At 55.1% G+C, this 16,753-nt stretch overlaps 1 protein-coding gene across 2 annotated transcripts in view; it reads right to left on the bottom strand.

Annotated features, from left to right (window-relative positions):
- Positions 1-876: 876 nt before the first annotated feature.
- ADAP1 (ArfGAP with dual PH domains 1) overlaps positions 877-16,753 on the bottom strand; it is a 62,605-nt gene continuing 46,728 nt past the window's right edge. For both annotated transcript variants that reach the window (XM_063344004.1, XM_063344005.1), the window contains exons 5-11: positions 14,310-14,422; positions 12,107-12,253; positions 6,094-6,177; positions 3,713-3,775; positions 3,315-3,386; positions 2,632-2,860; positions 877-2,101 (exon numbers count right to left, since the gene is read on the bottom strand). In XM_063344004.1, the coding sequence (XP_063200074.1) occupies positions 2,073-2,101; positions 2,632-2,860; positions 3,315-3,386; positions 3,713-3,775; positions 6,094-6,177; positions 12,107-12,253; positions 14,310-14,422 (737 nt within the window). In that variant the 3' untranslated portion in view covers positions 877-2,072. The remainder of the gene's footprint in view (positions 2,102-2,631; positions 2,861-3,314; positions 3,387-3,712; positions 3,776-6,093; positions 6,178-12,106; positions 12,254-14,309; positions 14,423-16,753) is intronic.

Here is a 16,753-nt window from a genome sequence, read left to right as displayed (position 1 = left end):
ACATATTTATAAAAAAATTATCAATTGTATTATAACGTTATAAAAAATATATATTATTAAAATACATATTCATAAATTATAATATTTTATATTATATATAATTAATAATGTTAATTACCTGTCTCTAGTTATGCATACACGTATTGTCCTGGTTTGAGGGCCACTGGGGGCCAATATAGACATACGCATATGGATATATGTGTGTTTATACGCAATATAGTTCTCTTAAATTTATAATACAAGTATATGTATAAATTATACAATTTATACTTATATAAAAAGCAAGCACGTGTATATTTGTAATATATAATTAAATATTTTATAAATTTGCAATTATAAAAAAAAAAATCTCTATACATACACAGACGCCTGTATGAAATACATTTAGCTTATGTATTTTGTAGGTTAAACGTGTATGTCTGATGACGGCTACGTGTACACGGGCATGTGCTCGTATGATCTCTGTTCAGCTCTCTCTCTCACACACACGTGTACCGTGTTACACCTTTATCGGCTACGCAGTTCAGCGTTGTGGCTGAATAGCCAACGATTTATTTCTATAGTCCCAAGACTGTATCTTTTGTGTACGTGGGTGCACACATAGAGAGAAACCATGAGTACGCGCTCTAAAATAGACAGGCTGTACGCTATATAACACACAAATAAGTATAATGTATGTTATGTTATAAATAGGTGTGTGTGGTTTACATTAAATGTATTTACCTGGTCCATACGTACACACGTGCACAGGGTCCTGTGCCCGTCCCCCCCCCCCCCGCCCAGGGCCCTGCCCGCACCCTCACCTACGTGTCTGCAGATGGTTTTTTTACCCGCCCCCCCCATCCCTCCCCTGCCCCAGCACCACACGGCCACGGCTCGGACATCATAATTTATTGGTTGGAATGACATTTAGTAGCAGAGTGGTGTCGGCAGTGACAGGCGGCACGCACACAGCCCAGGGATGCTCTCGCGTACACACACCAACGGACGGACCGCGGGGACGGGGACGGGACTTCACCCGGGGCCGGAAATTTCAAGTTTGGGTAAAAAAATCCAGCACGCGGCGTACAGGTCCCAGCCCACCCACCCGCGGGAATTACAGTGCTCAACACAGCGCTGAAACGTCACTTCAAGCAGCTTTTTTTTTTTTTTTGGCAGAAAAAACCCAAAATAAAAAAAAAAAAAAAAATTAAGATAATTATTGGGGGGAAAAAAAAAGTGCACCCACCATTCCGGAGAAGCAGCGAGCCGTCGGGGCCAGGCTGGGCTGTTACGGTGCCTGTCAGCACCGCTGCCCCTAAAGTTCAACCCACCCCCCCCTCCCAAAACCGGGCTCCCAAAAAGGGGTGAAACCCATGACAGAGGAGCACCCCAGGGAGCAGAGCCGGGCGCCCACCCCACAAGCTTTGCTCCCCTGGTGTCACCTCCTGGCTCGGTGTCCCCCATCCCCTCACAGAGCCCCAGGGCTGGGGCGGGGACATTAAGCAGGTAACGAGGCCACCGATGCTCATTTCCTCTGTTTCTAAACCCCCTTTGACCCCCAGCCCGGGCAGAGCATCACCACTGCTCCCCCCATGGGGTCATTCCTCACATCTCCATCCCGGCTGTTCCCAGGTTGGGCCTTCCCATCCCACCGGGACGTCGCTGCTCAGGGACACCCCGCTCCCTGGGGAAAGGGCTGGCGGGGAGCCAGGGGACGCCCAGCTCCAGCCCCATGGAGCAGCTCGTGGGGAAAAGCCCCATCTCCCCCGGAGACGTGCCAGCAACAGTCTCCCCCAGCCCGCCGAGGCCGGGTGACACCCCTTCCGGGGGTGACAGGGACCACGCGCCCAGCGGAGCGGCCACGGAGCCGAATTTCAGGTTGGCTCAGCATCTTCTCCGACATTTCGCTGCCATCCTTCTTGGTTTCTGACATGATCAAGTGAATGATGAGGGGAAAGGGAAGTATTATTATTATTATTATTATTATTACTGTTATTATTATTCTTCTTCATTATTTTTAACATTTCAAATAAAACCACGTTGTGTTGTAAACAGAAGCTCACTCCTCAGGTCTGCCCAGCCAGTCCCCGCTAAGGTTTATGTTTGAAATGGGCTTCCACTGCAAGAGAAGAGCAGAGACAGGGGGTCAACAGCCGGCCGAGGACCGGCAGGCGGCCACAGCCCGGCACAGGCCCACGCTGAGCATGGTCCTTGTCCTGCCGATGCTCCTTGGGTCCGATTATCCCTATAACTGGGTGACCGAGCATCCTTACAGCAGCACGGACATCATGCCAGAGGCGATGAAGAGGGAAGGAGACCATCCTCCTCCTCCCAGCACGAGCCCCTCTCTGCTGGGACAGACTGCACCCTCCCCAGGTGAGGAAGGGCTCGCGCAAGGGGGGGATGCTGCTGCATCCCTGAGCCCCTCCATCCAGCCCTGAGCCCCTCTATCCATCCCCTTCCATCCGTCTGCCCCCCATCCCCAATTCCCCCATCCATCCTCCCCATTCCTGACCCCCCTCCATCCATTCCCCCATCCCTCCTCAATCCCCTCCATCCATCCCTGATTCCCCCCCATCCATCCCTGATTCCCTCCATCCATCCCATCCTCCAGCACCCGGGAAATCCCACCCCCCCCAGCAAACCCACCTGCGTATTCCTGAGGCAGCATGGGCCGGCTTATCACTTTCTGAAAGGTCGTAATCCACTCCAGCTGGTCGTCCTCCGTCTCGCAGGCGAAGAGGAATTTCCGATCGGGGGTGACGATGGTTATCCCGTGCTGCCAGTGGTTTCCCTGCGTGGATGGCGGGAGCCCTTCCAGGACCTTGTAGCTGTTTTCCTTGCTCCCGATGAAAACCTCCCCTCTGGCGAAGGCATCCTAGGGGACAGCGGGGAGCTCGGCTGTGACTGGGACGGGCGCCCGGACGTGGCTCACCCCACACCAGCCAGAAGCTCCACCAGCAAAACGCAGCAGCTGAACACCGACAGCACCGGCCACCCCACGAAGCCCCGCTCCAGCTCCTCCCAGGGCACCCACGACACGGGACCAACACCCGGGACACACAATTCAGCCGCAGAAAAAGTTGAAGCTGGTCCACGGGGTTTCCAAAGCATTTTTGGCGAGTATCTGTGCATGGGGCTACTGCACGCTGAACCCAGGTAGATGCACCCAGCAGTGACCGCTCCGTGCCCTCTTGGCTCCCCCACCAGCCTGAGCTTCACTGCATATTACTATGTTCATCATCATCATCATTATCATCATCGGTAGTAGTAGCATCACCATCATTATTATTGATTATTCCCAGCAGACAGCCCAGGCACCTTCGTCTTACCAGGGGATCTTTGAAATACATGAGCCGTCGGTCATCCATGGTGAACCATCGCTTCTTGAATCCCTCTGTTTGCTGAAGAGGCAAAAAAACTCCGGATTACACACCAAAGCAGCGCAGCTCTTTGCCTACCGGGCACGGCCCAGGAGGTCCGAGGCTCTCGGAGGAGCCCGGGGGGCTGGGGGGGTTGGGGACAGGCGGCTCCTGGGCCACCACCAGGGAGGTGGGGTGTTCGCTCTGTGAGGTGAGTCTGGCTTTTTTTAAGGCGTATTAATGCACTCACGACATTAAGGCTTCGCCTCCCCGGCAAGGGAGGGTCTGTGTCACCAGCGGAACCTTCTCAGCCCCGTACAGGGCAAGGCTCGTGTTTAGAGGGACTGCAGAAACGCCGTAGGTCCTACCTTTGGCCCCGTTTTCTCCATGTACCCTTCCTTCAGGTAGTTTCTAGAAAGCTTTGGCACCAGCTGGAGCAGCCGAAGAGGAGAGAAAAGAGCAGCGTCAGATGGGGGGAGCCGGGGGGCGACCAGGTGTGTGGGACAGGGCTGGGGAGGTCCCTGGAAGGGAAGCCCACTCCCAGCCCACCCGGCCCCACTGCCCCAAAGCGCTGGGACGAGGCGGGGGCAGGACCACGAAGCGTCTTTGAGCGCTCCCACCCTCAGGCCGGCAGCCTCCAGGAGAAGCCCCGGGGCCAAACCCCACCCCAGCGGTCAGCTCTGGGGGAGCAGCCCCTCCACCAGCCGCAGCGGGAGCTCCTCATGCCGTACAATTTGCCTGTAAAACCTCGTTAACAGCCGCCGCCTGCGCACCCCACCCCCCCACCCCCCCGCAGATATTGCTGACAACAGCTCCCCAGCGCCGGGGCTATTTTTAAGGCTGCTCAGTGAGAACAAGGCAGTCGCTGCGAGATCTTTGGAGATGCCTCTAAAAGCCTCTTGAAAGACGATGAGTCCCCCCAAAACCTGGCCACACGCCCCCCCTCCTCCTCCCCCCCCGCCCCGCCCCTGCTCCTGCCTTTCCTTTAAGCAGGTTATTGACGGCTCCGCTTGCCAAACCGCGCGCCCGCAACACCCAGCTCTGCCCGCCGGCGGCTCTGGCCGAGGGCAAAGGACACCCCAAAATACACCAGCCCAAAGAATCACACAGCTGCTCCACAGCAGCCGGGAGCATCTTCGTCCTGGACCCTCCATGGTGGGCAGCGAAGGGCTCTGCAGCCTTCGTAGCCCCGGCCTTCGGCTCCCGGGACGGGGCTGAGGACACTTTGCCAAGCAAAGAGCTCATCACCCTCAGGTCAGAGAGGTTCCTCCACCCTGCAGATGGGACCGCAGCATCCTTCGGAGAGGGATCCCCAGGAGCTGCGCATCCTTAGGGTGCTGTGAGCGATTTGTACCTCCCTGCCACATTTAACCTGGCGCCTGGTTTCCATTTAATGCCTTTTCATCTCTCTGGCAGGGTAAAGGAATCATAAATGAGATGCAAATGATGGCGAGCCCCAGGATGGAGCCACCTCGCGTACACAACCCGGTCTCCACAGAGGTCTCCCCGGCCCGAACGCTAGGATGGGTTGTTCCGTATTTCAAGGTCGTAAATTAAACCTCGCTAAACATGACACTCCTCCGTTTCCTCCAAGGAACAGCTGATGAGAAGGGGATGATAAGTAAAAATACAAATCACTTACCTCCCACCCAAACTGCCGGGGGGCGAGCGCACCAACCCCCTCACCCGCTGCTGGACAAATGGCAACTCTAATAAGGGCTGTGGGGTTTTTTGGGGCAATTTGATTCAGACGTGCCAACCAGCTTTACTGGCAGTAGAGGATACGGAGAGGAGGAGAAGTGACCGTGGAACGTACAGGCTGCACAGCGACTGTACCACAGCCGGGTAACTAAGAGGCTGCTCTTAACGGTTTTTTCATATTTGCCCATTTCTTCATTTTTTCTTAACAGAAAATGGTCTGAAGTCCTTCGTGCCAGGGATCCCCAGCCGTGGGACTGCTCCTCTTTCTCCTGCCCTCCTTCTCCCAGCGATGGGGACGATTTGGGGCAGCCGATGTCGGTGGGAAGGGAAGGCTTTGGCTCGGGGTCCCCGGGGGTGCCGCGGGTGGGAGCCACCCTGCAGCCCAGAGCCGGCCCCGGCCCCCGCCCAGGTAAGTAACAGAAGGCAGGGAATGCAATTAGATCGCAAAATCTACAAAGTCAAGGAGGTAACGGAGAGTAACCACCAACCGGTGACGTTACACAGCTGCAGCACAGTCAGCTTGCGCTAATACTGCCTCTGCTGTTATATTAGCAAAAACTAACGCAATTAGCAGTTCCAGCTCCCGGAAAATACAAGACAGAGATTCATAAGACAGGCTGCATTGACCTGCACGCAGGAACTCACCCCGCGGGCTCGGGGACAGCACTGATGTGCTTTTGCCTTCACCTTTTCTACCTTCCAGCTTTTAACAATGCGGCAACAACCTTTGAGAGAGACGCTTACGGCGCCCGTAGGCCTGGCAGCGCTGGGGTTACTCACGCGCAGGGCTCACCCGTCGGGTGTGAATGTGCGCACACACACACACACGCGCGCGCGCACGCGGATTCCGAGGCTGGATGCTGACAGCAGATGCTGACGTGGGCTCCGCACCCACCACCACCATCTCAGCCCAGCAACCGTCAGACACGCTGACGGACGGAGCGCTCCCCGAGCCTCCCAGCTGGTCAACAAGATGCTAAAAATGAGCAAGGAGCTGGGGGGGGAGGGGGGAGGAGGAATAAAATAATAAAAATGCAGGAAAACTCACATCGACATCGCTGGCTCCAGGGAATGCCACTTGTAAGTAATGAAACCGCGCTGCCCGGATGGCGTTGAACCAATCCACGATTTCCTAATAAAAGGAAGAAAAGCGGAGTGAGTGGCGCGGTCTGCGCGTGAAACAACGGGGTCCTGCTGCGCTTCACCCCTCCCACCGCTTTGTCCCAAGTGACAGAGCGCAGTTTAGCAGCAGCACTACAAAATAAAATAGAAGTACAGACACAAAAGAGAGCGGCAAACGTGTGAAGGACGGGGAACACCCAGCCCGGCCCAGGCTCCAGGCCAGGCGCGGAGCTCTGCAGCCCCACCGAGCACCCCGGGGTGCGGGATTTCAGCACGTCTCTGAACCGGCAAAACCAGCATCGAATCAGCGTTTGGGATGTGGAGCCCGGGGACGAGTCTGACCCCGTACACAGCGCTCGGAGGGCGCAAAGGCAGCCCCCCACCTCGGCAGCCTGCCCACCCCCTGCTGCCCGCCCCTCCGCGGCCACAGGCAGGACGAGCGGGGAACGCCTGAATTCCACCCGAATTTGAAGGCCTTAGCAACATATTCCAGTGTTTTGCTAAAAGAGCGGCCAAATATCTCTTTATATTTGCAGTCCAGCCTGTCGGTCAGATCTGCAAGTCCTCTAGGGACAGGCACAGCGATCCCGGAGTCCCAGCTCAATTCCCAGATGCTCTGGCACTTCCACCTCTCCTTGGCAGAAATCTCTCTCCAGTTTTTAGGTGGGCTTTTTTTTTCCTTCTGGAATAGCTGGTTTATAACGTATTTGTTTTTAAACTCATCCATTCACCTGGCCCTGGTGAGCCCCACGGAGGTTGTGCTGCACCGGATGCCTTTTCGAAGGTTTCACCGAGAAACGCCACATCGATTTTAAGTGCCGCGCACGGGGAGCTCTCGGAAAACTGCCCCGTGGTCTAAAGGCAAAGGAAGGGCAGGTTGGACGGGAGGAGTGAGAGCTGCCGGCGCCGGGACGCGGAGCTGCGGCCAGACGGATGCTGAGCCACCCGGCTGCCAGCAGCACCAGTGAAGCTTCACACATCGGGGCAGGTTCAATGAGCCAGAATTGATCCTAAAATAAACACCCTCGGCCCTTTCAGGCGAGGCTGCTGGAGCCTAGGAAATACGGCATCAAAGTAGAAGTCGGCCTTCAGTAACGTTTAAACTTTTTTATGCTTTAAAAATTATTGGGAGGGGAAAAAAGGGCTCTTAAGTATAATTTTGGTGAACTCAGTTTTAAGGAGCTGAATTGAGGGTGTCTCAAAAATGGTCTAATGTGGCAAACAGCCACCCTCTGACAGTTCAAATGCTCTGGTTTGTTAATCTCCTTCAAGTCGAAGGGGAAAAAAACCCCAGAGGACATACAGAAACAGTGTTTTGGAAAACTCTGACCTTGTCAGAGGTTTTACTTCCTGCTCGCTCGCTTTCCTACCCTACGCGGGTAAGCAGACCCCAGAGAGCAGCACGAAGAGGATCAGCGAGAGAAATGGGCTCCTGAAGTTAACGATGACCAAACCTGGCTGGATAATGAACCACGAGCTGTGGGGTTCAAATGCTGATATTGCATTGTCACCAACTTGATGGCACTATATACATATATCTATATCTATATCTATGGGTGTCCTCTTTGATCGTGATGTGAGACAGGGTTTTACCCCGCAGAAAGGCAGAGGTTGAAACCCTCCCTGACTTCCAGCAGTCGAGTATTGATCGTCCATCGCTGGAGGAAGGGGCACCACCACCTTTCTTTATACAAACCTGTACCTGCGCACGCGCAGAAAATGAACTACTGCCTGCACCTTTGCAAATGGCTTTTCCAGGCTCCCAGCTTCCTCCTGGCCTGCTCGCAGTGCCACCGCAGCCTCCCCCTCCGCGTGCCACCTTGGTGGCCCTCCAGTCTCCGTCCTGGACCGGAGCCACCCACATTGCCGCGGCACTCTCAGACTGACAACCCCAGATAAAAACGCAATTTCTTCTCCCCGTAACTCCTGCTCACCGATCCCTGCAGCCCAAGCAACGAGCCGCTCCGCTGCTGCTGATCAGTCCCTCATGCTCCCTCTTCCCGTCTGAAAGCTCCCGGTGTGGCTCAGGAAAGGAGGAGCACTGGGGAAGAGCATTTTGTCCAGAGAAGATCCAAAGATCTTGGCCTTTCCTGGAGGCTCGGCTCACCTCTGAGCACAGAATCATAGAACGGTTTGGGCGGGAAGGGACCTTTAAAGCCCATCTAGTCCAACCCCCTGCCATGAGCAGGGACATCTTCAACCAGATCACGTTGCTCAGAGCCCCGTCCAGCCTGACCTGGAACGTTTCCAGGGATGGGGCATCTCCCACCTCTCTGGGCGACCTGGGCCGGGGTCTCACCACCCTTCACAGTAAAGAATTTCTTCCTTATACATAGTCTAAATCTTCCCTCTTTTAATTTCAAGCCATTACCCCTTGTCCTATCACCACAAGCCCTGCTAAAAAATTGTCCCCGTCTTTCTTCAAGTACTGAACGGCCGTGTGGCGGTGTGCTCTCCCCTTTTCCCTCTCCCCTTCTCCCCTTTCCCCCCCTGGCCATGGCCATCAGCGGGAGTTGTGATGAGTCGCACTTGAACTGTGGGAGATGGCTGGCAACATAACCAAAACCCTGTCTGGAGTGGGAACCTGGGTATCTTGTTCCCCTGCGAATATGACTATAGGTCAATTCTCTTACTCCATACATAGCGGACAGCCCAAGAGCCCTTTGAGCTCTCCTGCACGGCAGCGGCTGCGCGACAGGCTCTCCCCTTGAGTGGGGACGCTCGCTTAAGGTTCTGCTCCTCGAGGCTGAGAGATTCCTTGCCGCAACAGATTCTCGGTCAGCGACTAACAGCATGCTAAACTTCGAAATCTTAGCTAAGGGATATAAAGGATTGATTGCACGTATATAATCCATTAGACACAAACCGTTGACCAAGTCTGGGACTAGGATTGGATCCAGCCGCACCCCGGCTCTTCTCCGAGGAGTTTAGAAAGCCAGGGGGTCCTTTCTGAGCCTCGGGACTCATCGGGGGGGTCTCCCTGAGAGCTTCTCCGAACCCCACCTCGATGCAGCAAATAATCGAGCGTACCCTGGCATGGAATCTGGTAAACCACTGTCGCACTCACTGCTAACTTTGTTAAATCACCGTTGTACGTTAACAACCGTTCCACCGCCGCTCTCCCGGGAGCGGAACCCACCACTGGAGGCGCCGCCCCCCCTCCCGCAGGCGGAGGGCGCTGGCGGCCGCGGGGCCGGCGGGGTCCTGCAGAGGGAGCCTCAGCGCCGGCCACGGGAGCTCAGGGCCGGGGAGGGGAGGGGGGGGATCCCCTTCCGCAGCTTTCCCACCTCCCGCAGCGGGGACCCGGGGACGGGCGAAGGCTGCCGGGCTCCAGCGCCGTGCCCGCCGCAGGGACAGCCCCGGCCGGAGCAGCCGCTGAGGCGCCCGCGGGAGACGGGACGGTGCCACGGGGCGGCCGCCCCGGGCAGGGGACGGTCTCCAGCTCCAGCCGGTGCCGCAGCTTCTGCCCCCACGGGTCTGTCGGCTGGGGGCGGGTAAGCGCTGACACGGGACCGCAAGAACGTCCTTTAAAAGGGTCGCAGCCCAACACCGTCTCGCCCAGCCCCTCCAGGTGCCCGCTGTTGTCAGACACCCGCACCACGAAAGCACCCCGACAAGCCCATTTTGGGCAGGGTGCCGGGCCTCTCGCTCGCTGTCGGGACATGCCGAGGAGCTGATGAAGCCACCAGGCTGGGGTCACGCAGGAACATCGCCGGCCAAGTCGCGTGATGCTGTCCCACCCCGTGACGCGCTGGGGCAGCAGCGCAGTGACCCGCTCCATCTGTCCGTCTGCTGTCCCTTTGGGTGCCTTACTCCAGCAAATGCCACCGGGGCGGCAGGGCTCTCCCAGCGGCTTTAGGGGTTGCATCAGCACACGTGGGACTATCCCGCCTGAGAGATGGGCGCGCTTTCTTCTGGGGTACCGCAGCAGAAGAGCCAAGTGGAGAGCAGCGTGCGATGCTCTGGATTACTGCGAGCTCCTCAGTGGGAAAAACACCCCGAATCCTGCCCTGGTGGGAGCTCAGCCAGAGCTGGGGAGAGGATTAGGTGGGGAGGGATCAAACCCCAGAAATATGAGGCAGGAGCCTAAATCCAGCTGGAGCACTTTGGATCGGGGAGAGGCAGCACCTCTGGGGTAGCAGGGACACCCTGGGGCTGCAGGGGAGTACGGGAGGGAGTGAAAGGCAGTGGGAGACCACCGGTGGGTCCCGGGGTCCCAAACGGTGGGAGCCCACCCCAGGGGGTGTCATCCTCTTGCAGCCCTCGCTCAGCCGAAGGGGCAGACCGATTTCAGGGAAGTCAAAAGAAATTGAACCTGGGCATTATTGTCTGGCATCCGAGCGCGTCCTGCCAAGCCACCAACACAAAGGCAGGGGCAACCACACGAGACCTGCGAGGATGCTCCCGCCGCGAGCCCCCAGCAGAAAGCTCAGCATCTTAAACCCCAAAGAAACAACTAATAGTAAAAGCCTGACTCTGTTCCTCCCAGCTGGGCTAAGTGGACCACCGAAGCCCAGCAAACCACAGGCATGGGCACGACAGTGGGATGCAGCTTTCACAGGAAAGAGCTTCTTCCTTATTTCGGCTTCGGTTGTGGCCAGAGAGGTACCCGAGAGCAACCCAGCGACACGTCCCTGTGCTAAAACCTCACCTGGTGACCAGCAGCGCCCATTACGCACCGCGGGACCTGCACATCCCACCGGGCAGAGCGGACGGAGGGGAGGATGCCCGGCGCCGGAGCCGCTCCCCGGGACCCGCACGCGCAGGGAGCCAGACCCCGGGGCTGGGGCTGAGAGAGGCCGGGCTGGAGCCACGCGGCCGGGAATGACGCCCGTGTGGGCAGCAGGCAAAAGGCACGCAGGCACCACCACGCTGTGCCGCTGCCTGTGGAGCAGAGAGACCTGCCTAGTTCTAAGTGTTTTCTTTTTATAGACAAACGTATACATAGAGGGGGGAGAGAGAGAGAGAGAGAGTTCCTTTATATATCTATATACATAGAGATATATATATATATACACACAGGCGCACGTTCACCTATTGTGCATGTGTCTATTATACAGGCAGATGCACGTGTGTGCATGCCTATTACATGCTCATTTCTGGGCATGTACAAAACCAGGCAATGCCACTAATTAAACCAACCCGACACACTAATTGCCTCCTGCCAGGAGTGCCTGCACTACACAGGAACCACACTGAAGAAAGAGATGAAAATCAGGCTGTGAGATGGCGTTCGCTGTGAACTCGCCCCGGTCTGCTCTCTGCGTGGCCACCAGGCCGTGGAGCCAAGACCCACGGGCAGCACGGGGACTGTCACTGTTCTTCACAGTGGCCCCCCAGGCTGGGACCCTCCAGGAGGGCTGGGACCCCCTCACTGCCCTGGCCTCCCCGTCCTGCTGTCCTCCTGCAAACGACCACCCCAAACCCACCAGCCCTCTTCTTCACACCTCCCTTCAGAGGCACCAGGGCATCCACGGGGATTTATCTCCGTCCAAACATGCAGATTTGCATCTCATAAAGCACAAGGCAGGCAGAGAAACAACCAGTTCCCCAGTTCTCCTACAATGCAGCTCGCCCCCCCTTTTGCGAGTCCTTCGCTCGACTCCCCTCACCTTTCATTGCTCCATTCACCCCCGTCTCCTTCTCCGGGTGCCGAGGAGCCTGCCTTAAAAAACCCCTCTGCCTCTACGTCCAGTTGCAAGCAGAGGAACAGCAACTCCTTCCCTTTGCATCTCGTTATTTAGCAGACATGGGGTTTGCAGCCTTGGTGCTTGGGAGGACGTGACAAACACGCTGAAAGCTGGTTGTGCATCCTGTGCCCCCATCCCCTCCTCACCCCCCCAGCAATTCCCAGCGCGGTTGGAGCCTGGTTGCCACAGGCCGGCTCTGGGCGGCACCAGCCCCCACGACCACAACCCTTGTTACCTCCGCGCTCTCACCTTGCCATCTTCGTGATAGACAAAGATGTTCCTTGTGCTATTGTCCTTCAAGTAAGTGATCTGCAGTCCGTGTGGGTTCCCGATTTTTGCAGGCTGGAAAGTCGCATTTAGGTGTTCGATCTTCATAATTGCTTTGGGTTCTTTTGCCTGGAAAACACAGCTGAGTGAGCAAACACCTGAGAACTGGCTTTCAAACCGGAAAGCGGTTCACTCGGTCAGAAAAACACTCCTGATTGAGGCCATTAGCTGAAAACACTGACTCCCAGCCCACAAAACTGCCTGGTGATGAGATATCAGAGGAGGCTTTGCCTGGGCATCAGTAAGTGTTTTCTGCCAGCCTGGGAGAATGGTCTGTCCTGCAAGATTCAGCAGAGTTCAAGGGGAGAAAGGTTTCAGCCCAGAAGCAAGATGGACGGGCCAGGCCTCACGAGAAGATGTTGTGCATCTTCACCATGCCTCCCGTCTCAGCCTCTGTTCAACTGTCTCCTGACCCCTAGATCTCCTCCAGCCTCTTCACCTAATGATAACTCACCAGCATTCACACCAGGATGAGCACTATGAAAGAAGAAAGAAAACTATTCAGCCAGATGAAAAAAAAATAATACGCAGGCTACTAACTAACAGGCCAGGATGCTTTCTGCATCTCAAGCACCCACAGCCAGCTCATCCTTGCCCAAGAAGATGGAGGATCATCCACCTTGTCAACTTGAGACCATTGCAGGAGACACCATGCCCACGTCCCACCAGTCCCATCCTCTCACATGAGCCATTGGCTTCTGACTCTGCTCCTCCCCCTGCCCTCCAAACCAGGAGCTTTATTGTCAGAGGAAAAAATACACACCTTGCAGCCCACCTCTTGGGTGGGTTAGCCCAACGCTCAGCCTGGATCAGGCCCTCCCAGGCACCCATCCCACCTGCACCCTCTGTGGCAGGTCACTTAATTAATAGCATGGTTTGTCTTCCTACAAAGCATCTCTAGAAGCTTACCACCCTTTCAGGACTGCACTGAGAAGAGAACTAGCAAGCGTAAATAAAACATCACAAAAAATAAAGATTAGGCTCTTGGCAAGAGCAGTTTTCGGGCACAGGCAGGGCCAGCAGAAGGTCGTGTGGTGGTGCCGTGGTCCCCAGCACCACGTGGAAGTCCCTGAGCTGGTGGAGATACCAGTGCCGCTTTGGGAACTTGGGGACTTGCCGTGGACACACAGCTGTCACGGGTGACCACGGTGGGGAAATCCCAGCAAAGAGGATGCGTCTAGACAGCGCCGTTCCCACCATGGCTATGGTCAACAACAAAGCAAAGCAGCTTTAGCTACCAGAGCAGTCAATAGCGCCTGAATGGGGGCTGCTGGGACTTTCACTTCTCCCTCGGTAACGACTGGCTCTCTCCTGTCCACGAGATGCAATTGCACCATACCACACCAAGCTGAAGGAGAAGACGGTGCTATCGATGTCGGTCGCCGAGTGTGGAGAAGTGTGGACGGCTGTTCCCCTTCTCTGCACGGTGTGGCTCATCATGACACCACGATTGCATCAATTACTTGAGAAAACTGGCTGGCGGCTCGTCTGGGCTGCTCTCAGCTGCGATGGTCAGGGGAGACTCAAAGGGCAGAGAAAACACCTTGGCTTCCTCCATTCGGCGGTGCAGAATAGTAGAGTGTCTATCCGTTCATCACAAATGCAATTTTCATGGTAATAGCTCCATTTCTCACTTACAATAAATGAAATGTGCTCTGGGGAAAGAGACAAATGCTTCCACCCTGCTTGACGCTGGAACAGAAATCCAGGGAGCTTTTCCTCTGGATCGCTTTCCATGCCACGCAAAGGAGGTTTCAGACCCCAGTGACCACGGCAAGGTGGCGATACCTTCATCACACGCTAGCCGTAAATAGGAAGCCCACAACAGCTGGATGATGCAGAGACAGAGCTGAGAAAAACCCCTTCATTGGTGGTTTAGGAAAAGCCTTATTGTCTTTAAGCCTGCCAGTTAAGGTGTTCCACCACGGCTGTGGTGGTGGTGGACCGAGAGCAAACCCTGCTAAAGAGAGCGGTGAACCGTACCTGGTGCCCTTGTCCTGGAGTGACTGGGGACCCCGTGCTTATGAAAACCATATAAATAAGATGGTGGCCGAGGAATTACTTGTTCAAAGATGCTCCTACAGTTGCGATCCCCCGTCAGCATACAGCGAACCCAGGTACTCACGTCATTTTTGTTGAAGTACTTCAGGGCACCTTCCCTCTCCGATAGCACGAACTTTCGGCTTAAGAATTGCCCGTTGTCGCGTCCTCTCTTCCACAGAAATCCTTCTCGGTACCCTGCAGCAGAGAGCAATTGCTGAGAACCAGGGATAAAACACTGTATTTCAAAACAGTTAGGGTAAGGAAAAGGAGAAGAGTTTTGACTTCAAGCAGACCGAATGAGCTGGATTGCTCATGACATGAACAAAACAGGCCTTCTCCTTCAGATTTGCCCGTCCTACTCCATTCTTGCTCTTTTCCAGCAATTTGAGCTCTGCGACGGCGACGTGGAGGCACAGGGGCATTTCCACCCCGCATCCCGCGCCGCGGTGCAGGCACAGACTCGAGGAGCAGGGCTGTGTCCCTGCCACAGCTCCCGGCGCCAGGGATGCTGCTCAACTCGCTCATGGAAGCAGCACTTTGGGAGCAAGGGAAAGGCGGGCGAGGTCTGTTCTCCCGTGGTGATGCTGCTAAAAAATTACAAATGGGGTGTGTGCATGCGGGGAAAGCGGCTCAGGGTGGGCGGCTGTATCACAGCAAGCCACAAATACATTTTTCATATGGAAAAAGGGGAAAAAAGCTGGCAGTTCTTCCCACTGACTTCAGGGCGCTTTGGTTCAGAAAGCCACCGAGCCAACCTCGGCATTGTCCCCCCGGGAGCGGGTCCCCCAGCCCCCAGGCAGCCCGGCTGGCCGTGCACGCCTCTTCTCTCCCTGGATCAGCCCCGGGGGAGGGTTTGCTGCTCGGGAAGAACGCTATTCAAAAGACACACACTTTGTTTAAAACTCAAAAGAGCCAGAAAGTGAGAAAAAAGAATCTAAAAATCTTATCTCCTCAGATCAGAACCGCAATCCCAGCTGATCGCGGCCAGCAGCTCCCGCAGCCGGCAGCAGCCACAACGCCCAACTTCTCCCACGAGTTTAATTGACACCCTTATTTTAAATGCTTCAAAACAAAGAAGCCCCAAGAACCGTCCAATCTAAGTCCCGTGAATATTAACGGAGCAGTTTGATGGTCACCTTCCATTTATTTAAGATATAATTATGCAAACGTCCCACTGAAGAAGTGTTCCCTCTCTCTCGCAGTTTCACACTTGTTAGATTTTTGTTATTGGCTCTGAAGAGCTAGGATTTTAAAGTTAAAAATTACATGTTTTATAACAACTTTCAGCTAAGTAACTAAACTTTTTTTTAACACGCGAAGAGGCTCTGGAATCAGCGGGCAGCCTCTCCTTCCCCTGTCTGCTACGAACCAGCGGTGGGCAGAAATTCCTCATTCAACCCGCTTTTCACCTGTCCATCCTGAATCAGGGTTGATCTAAACCACAGAGGAAAAGATGCAGAAAAATCCCTCACCCGGCTCCTCAACACTGACTCTATGGGTACAAGCGATAGAAAGTGTTTCCATGCCATAAAAACCTAAAGGAAGAAACGAGAAATGCACACAGACGCATTTAATGACCAGAAAGGACAGGAAGAAAAGAGTGATGTTGGTAACGGCTAAAGATGCTAACCGAAGGGAAAGTGCGTATTTAGCTACAGATACCTTTGTCGATAGTCAAAACACCAGTTTCGTCTGTCTGGACTTACAAAACTCAGTCAAATACTTTCTCCAGATCCTCCAAGAGCGCTTTACTGAAGGCCAGGCAAAGCCCTCGACGTCTGCCATAGATGAGCGCATTCGGCTAACGCTGACCCTGCCCGCAGGGAGCGCCACAAACCCGCCCGACGCTGGCACGCGGGGCTGCGGACGGGCTGGTGACTCGGTGCGGGTGGAAAAGGTGGAAATATTTAAAGCTGTCGGCAGCCTTTCCATTGTTTTTTTTTTCTATAGGGGGCACATCGAATCATAGAATCATTCAGGTTGGAAAGGACCCTTGGGATCATCGAGTCCAACCATCAACCCCACTCTACAAAGTTCTCCCTTGCACCACATCCCCCAACCCCACATCTAAACGGCTCTTAAACACATCCAGGGATGGTGACTCCACCACCGCCCTGGGCAGCCTGTTCCAGTGTCTGACCACCCTTTCTGGGAAGAATTTTTTCCTGATGTCCAGCCTAAACCTACCCGGCTGCAGCTTGAAGCCATTCCCTCTTGTTCTATCACTAATGACCTGTGAGAAGAGACCAGCACCAGCCTCTCTACAATGTCCCTTCAAGTAGTTGTAGAGAGCGATGAGGTCTCCCCTCAGCCTCCTCGTCCTCAAACTAAACAGTCCCAGCTCCTTCAATCGCTCCTCATCAGATTTATTCTCCAGGCCCTTCACCACCTTCCTTGCCTTCCTCTGCACTCGCTCCAGCACCTCGAGATCTCTCTCGTATTGAGGTGCCCAGAACTGGACACAATACTCCAGGTGTGGCCTCACCAGTGCTGAGTACAGGGGGACAATCACCTCCCTCCTTCTGC

This window comes from Chroicocephalus ridibundus, chromosome 8 (genome assembly GCF_963924245.1).
Source record: "Chroicocephalus ridibundus chromosome 8, bChrRid1.1, whole genome shotgun sequence".
Lineage (NCBI taxonomy): Eukaryota > Metazoa > Chordata > Aves > Charadriiformes > Laridae > Chroicocephalus > Chroicocephalus ridibundus.
This window is presented reverse-complemented; position numbering and strand designations above follow the sequence as displayed.